Source organism: Bremia lactucae, linkage group LG10, assembly GCF_004359215.1.
Source record: "Bremia lactucae strain SF5 linkage group LG10, whole genome shotgun sequence".
Taxonomy (NCBI): Eukaryota; Oomycota; class Peronosporomycetes; order Peronosporales; family Peronosporaceae; genus Bremia; species Bremia lactucae.
Window position 1 is genome coordinate 1,935,823 of NC_090619.1, and position 8,969 is coordinate 1,944,791.

At 46.3% G+C, this 8,969-nt stretch overlaps 1 protein-coding gene across 1 annotated transcript; it reads right to left on the bottom strand.

Annotated features, from left to right (window-relative positions):
• Positions 1-4,708: 4,708 nt before the first annotated feature.
• Positions 4,709-8,639, bottom strand: CCR75_005906 (uncharacterized protein). The gene is made up of 4 exons (XM_067963980.1): positions 8,265-8,639; positions 7,258-8,193; positions 5,539-7,194; positions 4,709-5,471 (listed from the first exon to the last, which is right to left on the bottom strand). The coding sequence occupies exons 3-4, from the start codon at positions 6,412-6,414 to the stop codon at positions 5,124-5,126; spliced, it is 1,224 nt and encodes a 407-aa protein (XP_067814683.1). The 5' UTR covers positions 6,415-7,194; positions 7,258-8,193; positions 8,265-8,639; the 3' UTR covers positions 4,709-5,123.
• Between the last annotated feature and the right edge of the window lie 330 nt (positions 8,640-8,969).

Sequence of the window (8,969 nt, forward strand, 5' to 3'; positions counted from 1 at the left end):
ATGCCGGATTCCATTGATGGTGAAGGTACAGCTAAGCTGTGTATTGATCGCGTGTTTCGACAACATGGTATTGATGCAGAATTTTTACCAACCTTTTTCAAATTATTTATTCTGTTTTTTTGTAAGAACGACGCTCTTTCTCCTTATCCTCTGATGGAGAGTGACTTTCAAAGTCCACCATCCCCTCATGGTCGGGGACGGTGCTAAGAGTCTGTGACTCACGCTTGATTGTCATGAGGGGTACAAAGGAAAAAAAAACACACACAACCGAACGGTTAGCTGTTTAGGTTCCAATCTCAAAGAGGAAATGAAGCGAATGTTGTCACTCGGTGTTAACAGTCTGATGGGGGAGGTTGTAATGGGGCACACATCGGTTGGACAACCGTTGTTGTGGTACATTTACCTTATGGGTAAAATACCCTTTTATCCTATTCTAAAATAGTTAATTACTTAAATCCCATTTATTATGGGTAACAAATATGGTCGCCGACAGATATAAATCTGGCGGCCGAAATCTATTTTAAATTAGCTAGGATATTGAATAATTAAATAAACTGCAGTTCCCTTTTTGATCTTAAAGCGTCAAGTGCCTTCCTAAGGCTTGCGCATTGATCTGTAAGACATAAAATCCTTTCTAAGGTATATCCTCTTGAGCACTAGTTGCCACTTGGTTCTACGAATTCTGCCTTTAACATCTGCTTGTTCTTTTTGTTTGTCTTGGCTATCAGCCATCTTATCCCTTATATGTCTTATAACACTAAATTATGTCGCGAGAAACTCGCTTACTGTTTCCGAACGGTAACAGGGCTGACATCAGCAAGCCAATCGGTGAATTCTTCCCCACTAAGCCCTAAATCACGCAGTGGTATCGTTAATGGAACGCGTGGGTGGGTAAGACCGTCGGCATAACGGAGGATAGCCTGTAGAGGCATGTACAGCGTTATTTAATGCAAACTCCACCACTGGGAGCATTGAGCTCCAGCGCTTTGGTGTCTGAGCACACACGCTGCGTAAAACGTCTTCAGTGACGCAATTGACACGTTCAGTTTGACCATCGGTCTGCGGATGGTCCGCAGTGGACATATCCAATCTGGTGCCAAGCACTCAAAAAATTGATTTCCAAAATTTACCCGTGAAACGGGGGTCCCGATCAGAGACAATTGCCACTGACTGTTGACCGTGAATATTTTTTTTATTAAAAAAAAAACAAATTATTAATAACCTCGATGAGGGCGAAACAGTTGCGTCATTAGACGATTAAATATTGCCGGGGCGTTGGAAAGCCCTTGTGGCATAACCAGCCACTCCCATAGCATGTCGCTTGGGGTGCTAACCGCTGTAAGCGGAATATCACTAGCTCGCATGAGCAATTTGTAGTAACCATCGACTAAGTCCAATGCACTGTACATTGTACATCCCACGGAAGAAATCGCCAATGACGTCACTGCTCCTTTGGTAAAGGCCATTGTCTTGTGACACAGTATTTGGTTCCCGGAACTAAGTCAATTTCATGACGAACACCTCTATCCGGAGGTAAAACAGATGGTGGGTTATTACATACCACATCTTGAAATTCCTTAATTAAGGAATAAAAGGGATCCGTAGGATCGTTATAGTGACACTATTGGCGGTTCGCCAGGGCATTTCGGGTCAAATTCTTCTAATGCACGTGAAGTGACTTGCTGGACATGGGAAGTTGAGTTACCTAACTCCTTGTCGGATGTCAAATTAGACACCATATCTTTTATAGAACCAATACAGGCTGGAAAACCCGAAGACATGAATGTCCCGGCCTCTAACAGGCGTATAGTTTCCCTCCAAGACAGGATGGACACGAAGCTTGTATACCCTCACAAAGTGATACGAGTGAGCAAGTACATACGCTTGTAAATGGCGTAACCAGTAACATTGAGGGGGAAGTTAGCCTTGCGGCAATCCCCTCGTTACATGGTCTTTTAGAGCTAGACGAATGTCTATTGATGAATGCGGTCGAGCCTTAAAGATGGTGACTTATCTGAAATGGTGGTCATTCGACGTATGGTTAAGTTAAACTCATCGTCACTTCTAGACGAAGCTGTCCTGGATGACACAAAAGCTGCACTTAGTGCGCGAAATGGGTCATCGATCTTTCCTCTATGAAATTATCCGCTCTTGCTCTTCATCGAGCGGATTCGTAATGATATTGGACTCCGGGTCCCGTGTCCTCCTCAGCAGTTAAGACGTCAGCGGCACCACGTTTTGGGAACGGATTCGGGGCCCGGCGTCCTCGCCGGTTCACCGGAGATCCAGGTGCCCAAGCTGTGACCCGCTATCTCTTTGAGACGCTCATCCGCACTAAGCGGAGTGAATCTATATTTACTATTTTGGGAACAGGGACGAGTCCCAGTCGATAAGCGAACAGTGATTGTATCACCTTCATGCGCTTTTAAGCGCCTCAATGTACTGTTGACTTCCTTCAGGTGATAAGCGTCGAGCATAATTGCAAAACTCCTGAGTTAATTAAAATTGACCACGGCTTATCAAAGCCCTTTACAGTCGCTTGAGCGACTAGCAAGCCAGGCTTGTAAATCTCGCCCCGTGCCACTAAGCACCGAGCTAAATGGGGCTAGGTTCTGTTTACTATCACCTCCTAGAGGTTTAACAGAGCCTTGGTCTTCCCCAGTAGGGCGCCCCGCACCTACTGGGTATCGACGTTTTCCCGCACCGTACCAGATCTCTGGTATAGGTCGGAGTTGGAGCTCTTTTTCGAGATTTATGCGAATTACGTAGGGGGCAGGCCGGACGTAAATGTTTCGTACTTCCGCACATATAACATCTACCCATGGTCTCATGCTGTTCCACAGCTTGAAGAACCTCTTCTCCTTCCTCAACGAGGCTTAGATCCATGGGTACCGCTATATTAGACGAAACCCATGTGCTCGAAGAGCTTGTTCGGTAAACAGGCATGCTAACGCGAGCAGACTTAAAGTCGAACTCAGCGCGTAGCGCTATGGCAGCTGCCTCTCCGAAAGTAGCAGGATGAGATCGTGAAAATTCCTTCCGAGCAACGCCCTCATTGAGACCCCCCATAAAGATTGTTACGACAATTTTTTTTGCACCAGGTCTTGATTTATAGATGCAATGAGAGTTTTCAACTCCTGGACAAAGTCCCCTAGGTTTCTTTTACCCTGTCGAGTCGCTAGGAACCGCGCTCGCATGCGAAAAGCCTGATCAGGCGGTGCAAACATGCTGGTCATTTGCTGTTTCAGCGAATCCCATGAGGGAAAAGCGTCGTTTATGGATGTGCTGCACGAAAGTGCCCACTCCATGGCTCTACCTCCAAGTTTGGAAATGGCCATAGCCACCTTTTGCCGTTCTGTTAAGAATAAGGCGGAATCAATGGACGATTCCATCTGCTTAATCCAAAAAAGGGAGATTTTCTTTCTCTTTTACCCCAAATGTCTTCACATTTACAGCTAGAGGGCGAGCCCTCGGCTTTGAGTCAGGTACAGAGATGTACCGGGTTGGCATAGATGCCGCGAAGTGGTCCTGTACCTGACCGATCAGGGGGGCTATTTACCGCATGAAGGCTTCAAGCCTTGCATGTAGGACCTCTGGTTCCTGGGAGATAATGAATTCCACGTGTTCAAGCCCAAATAAAGTTTTGAACTTGTCATAAGCAGCGTGTTGCGCTTCTGACACTTCTGAAATCTCTTCCATTTTCGTGAATTTTAGTCTTGTAAAGACTTAGGCGTAGATTGACTACGAGTGCTACCAGGTGTAGCGGAGCTACCTCGCTCCTAAAGTCAGAGGAAGACTTTCAGACTCAGAGAGTCACTTAGTTCTATTGAACTAATGGGTTTAACAACTTTGGGAGTCGTACAAGCTATTAAAGCTTAATGAATCCTAGTTCTAGGGATTCAGGGGTACGTTGAAGCAAATGGCAACTAGTGCCCAAGAGGATATACCTCAGAAAGGCTTCTGTCTCTTACAGATCAATGCGCAATCCTTAGGAAGGCACTTGACGCTTTAAGATCAATAGGGGAACTGCACTTTATTTAATTATTTAATCTAATCCCTTATCCTAGCTAATTTAAAATAGATTTCGGCCGCCAGATTTATATCTGTCGGCGACCATATTTGTTACCCGTAATAAATGGGATTTAAGTAATTAACTATTCTAAAATAGGATAAAAGGGTATTTTACCCATAAAGTAAATGTACCCTCGAAACGCTCATCCCTGCTCTCCAGAAGCTCACTTTCTTCGACTCTTCTCTATAGCGCGGTGCTAAGCAACGCCACCTTTACCGGCACCCACTCCACTGTTCTCTAGTGAAGCAGTTACTGATGGATTACAATGGAAGCTCTTGGTGCTCCATGAAAAAATATGTGGGTTGCAAAAAGGATAAAGGGAAGCGTTATCTGCCGTTCTATTGAATATTTCCAACCTCTTTCTTGCCGTTGTGTGGTGTATTTCTCCTCTTCGTCCGCATTCCTTCCCATGTCGGGCATGTTGGTCGGGAGTTTCTCGGTTGAACAGAAGAAGCGCCTGACGATTGACGTGGAAGTCGTCGCGAATCCAAGTATTTTGTTCATAGTTGAACTAATGAGTGGCTTAGACGGAGGGTCGGCGTTAAATTTCATGCATGGCGTCCAATCGATTGTCTGTACGGGACAACCGTGCTGTTTACAATCCATCAGCCGAGTAATTTTATCGTTGAACTCTTTGACGGGAATGCACGGCGTACTTTGATGAACTCGGGGACAACTCGGTCATGATGCTTGAGTATTTCGAGTCCAGTCCCGGTACGATGGAAATTCCTCCGCAATCAAGTACGGCACTTCGGCATATCAGAGCTAGAGACTGTAGACGACGGAGTATAGTAATTCGACGTGCGTTTCGCGATAAAACGCGGCTTTTTCCGCACAGGTGGCGTCATGAGATTGTTGACACACGTTGCCGTCGGGCGAAGAGAAGCAGCTCCGTTTCCGGCTCGATTGTCTATGAAGGTAATGGTTCGAGTGCCATAGCTTGTAGATGAAATCGGGCTCTCAGATTAAAGACAGGATAAATCTATATTTTTATGCGTTTAAGTTAGCTATAAGTCGGGGGGCGTTTCATATAGCAGTGACCTAATTTATTTCAATCATTAAAAAGCCACTCGTTTCTTTGCTTCAGTTTCTTCGCCTTCTTCTCTGCTGATACTTTTTTCCAGTCAATGTTACTGCGCTTTAATTTTTCCTTTCGACGCCGAGCTTCCTCGCGATTTTTTTCTAAGTCGTCAACGTCGAAAAAGTGACTCATTTGTCGACCTGCACGATCTGATGCGATACCTGCATGTTGCCAGTATTCATCCCCACCAAGTTGTTCGTACTTCCCTGTCAGCCGATTAAACTTTGCCTGTGCGATATAATTCACACCCGAGACAATCTTTGTATCGACGCCAATCGAGTTTGACTCCAAAATCTCAGGAGGTAACCAGTCTGCTAACTGCAAGCATCACAATTAGTGTAATCACATTTTGTACCATGTAGCCATGTTAACTCAACACAAGTACCCCCGAGACAATCGGTGCATCCGGTTTAGTCCACTGCGTGACACCCGTGACAACGTTATGAAAGTAGTATCGCTGCGTCTGCGCATCAATATGCTGCTGCCACTCCGCTTGGTTGGTATGTGGCTCAGCCATCTTTGCACTCGAATGTACAGAAGGATTTTTCTTATCTATGTCATTTAAAAGGGCATTCAGCTTAAAGAGATTGCCCGAAGGGTCGAGTACGTGCTGTGTCACACGGACCAGGCGTTCCGTGCGCAACTTATTTAAGTAAGCTTGATATTCAACGGAAATTTGCGGAGCAATAAGAGCTTTTGCATTTTCCTTGAAGTTGTCAGGGACTTCCCATTGTGTCTTTCCCGTGCTTGCGTTGTAGTAGTAAGGTTTCTGGCTCGCAATGTCCACGACCTTCACCCACTGTGGAGATTCATCAAAAGTATCTGCGTCTTGCCCTGTAAATTTATCAAAGCTACCAGCCGTACTATTCGTAGACTCGTTATCTTCCTGTTCCTTCTCCTCTTTCGAGTCCTGTTCCGGCGCCTCAGTCTCGTGACTAAGCTCATCTTCCTGTTGCTTCACCGCATCTTCCTCAAAACTTTTGTCTGTATCGTGCTGCATCTCAGACTTTTCTTTCAAGTCAAAGTTCTTAGGCTTGTCCCATCGGCTAATGCCGTTCACTTCATCGTAGTAATAAGGCATGCCTGAATCCTCATCAACAAACTTGCGCCACTTCGAGGCTGCATCCTCTGTATCAAAAGGCTTCAATCCCACAGGATTTTCCCACGTTGACTCATTAGTGTGGACATTGTGATAGTACACCAATCCGGAAGCCTCATCCACATGCTCTTCCCACGCGTCACCCGCGACGTCTTTGGTCATTATACTGCGTGCTTTTTTAACCTAATTCAATTAATTCCAAACACCAGAATTTACAGAATGTCTAATTTAGAACTAATTCATTCTAATCTGAAAGACCTGAAGGGCGCCAGACCGATAGCACGCAGCAGAGTGCAGCAAGTAAAATTCCCACGTACGCTTAAAAGACTCCGGAAGAGATGGCATGGGTGAATTTTTAATAGTGGCGTGATCGACTGCCTCCACTGTCGCGTATTGCGCTTGGAATCGACGGTTCCACTCAAGGAATGTGCGTTCGTAGTTGTCCGAGTACCCGAGCGTGTGGCGTAATGTAAAGCCTGTTGCACGAGCTAGTTGACGCAGCATCGGCAATGTAATGGCATAGCAAGGATACGCTCCGTGCACGTATTTATTGGTCCAGGCGTGGGTAGCCATATGGGTGGCCGTACAGGCGCTAAATTCTAGCAGCGTGAGGCCGTTTGGCTTCTGAATGCGTTTCAACGTTCGCAACAATCGAGATTGCTGTGATTCAGGCGTAGTCTCTAGGACACCACAGAGTGTAATACGATTAAATCTCGATGCACAAAAGCCGCTCAAGAGTGTCAGCAGTTTCTGCGGCGTCTCAGCCAGCACAAATTCGATTCGATTAACGACTTTTAACTCGTGAGCAAACTTTTTTGCGCGTGCAAGCTCTTGAATCGACGAAAGAATTGACACAATGACGACATTGGAGTGTTTTTGAGCGAGATGACAGCCCACACCTCCCCACGATCCGATGCTAATGTCTAAGATGGTATGGCCACTCTACAATAGAACAACAAAAAATGAACTCCCTCTACAGTAATGATTATTAATCGACGCACTGACCTGGATAGCTAGCTGATGGTCCAACTCTGCAAGCTTGTTAGCCTGGGCCACATCGATGGTGGTAGTCCCTGGCGTCCAGACACCAAAGCCTTGATGAAGGTATCGATCCATATAAGCTCGTCGAAACTCGGGACAGAGATCAAATTGCTCCGAAACTGCACCAACGACAAGCCCCATGGACGATGGAGAGTACTTAAACATCCTTGCTGCAAGTGCAACAAACCGTGCGCTCCAAGACCGGTACATTTCTTGCCGACCTTCCATAGGAATGGTGAGCAATCTAGCGACCACGTCATCAAGCGTTCGAGAAGCGTTGGTAGCCCAGAGACACCCGACATAAGACTCGCCAATCGCCACGAGGCCTTCACTCATCCAATCGAGCCAAAACGAGTCATCTCGCACCACGAAATCCTACACAGAACAGCACCGCGTCTTGATCAGCAACCCCCCTTAGCAAACTTGAACGAAAACACCTGCCAAATGAGGCCGAATGCCGCCACTGGATAACAATCGCAGCATAATGTGTTTGGCATTCCGACGCAATTTAGGTAGTGAAAGCGATCGGATTAGCTGAAGGCAAAGTAGAATTGCTCCTGCGATCGCCGTAGCGACATAGACCCAGAAGGATCGCTAGCATCGATACGAGACAACAGATAGCGTGAACACGTATGAATTTAGAAAACAGTTACTTGTGTGTGCGTCGACTCAGGTTAAAAGCACGACAAGGATGCCGAATAAACTGAGCAGACTAGGTTCTACTTTACTACCTGGTGAGCTAGGACGCAAAAGAGTGGCACGAGCAGGTTAAGCATTAGCTCCATCTTGAACGCTGCATTCCAAAAGTGCTGCGAGCGTGGAGGGGAGAAGCGATAGATATGATCAGCTTTCGGAAACAACCCCCCGCCAACGACAAAGTGGCTCCACAATCGGGACGATCTATTACAGAAAGAAGACCATTTCGAGTAATAAGTACCAAATGGGCTATTTCGTTGCCATCAAACTCCTACATTAGTGCTGGCACGCTCATCCATATGCGAACTAGCGGGAGATAACACGTGACTAGCAGTATGGGCACAATTAGGTGAAGTACGAAGTCTCCGATCCGGGCTGCGACACCGAGCAACGGCGAGCTGGCCCAGACTCCGATCCAGCCATTTAGAATGGCAGTGAAGGCATAGCGGTCAAAAATGCGCAATGAATACCACCCTACCATGATGGTGATGCCCATAGACGTGGCCATTCCCAACGCCGCCTCAGATGCGAGTAAATGCGCAAACGTAGTAAACACGAGCCAGCAGTTGGTATACATTGTGCGAATACCGATTAGCGGTGGCAGCCCTACTACGCTAAAGAGCAATGCGATGGCAATAGCAGCGTCCACGTGGTTGTCGGCACGAACGATGCCGAGGTGGGACCGGTCTTGCGCTTCCCACGCTGTGCCCATTCTGTCGACCAAATAGTTGTGAAAAAAAACAAGTTGTTGAAATGCATCTGTTCTGAATTTTAAACAAGACCGTTTAAAAAAGGGAAAAGTACCAAAATACCCCTGTGCTTTTATAAATGACCAAAATGCCCCTGGCTATAGCCTATATATACACACACGAAAAACCGTTGCGCACAGCATAATCACATCACTTTAACGAGTCTTTCTCGTTTGAAAAAAGGACAACTATTCAGTCTCCCGCTGTGTTTTTTTAAGCACAACGTCATAC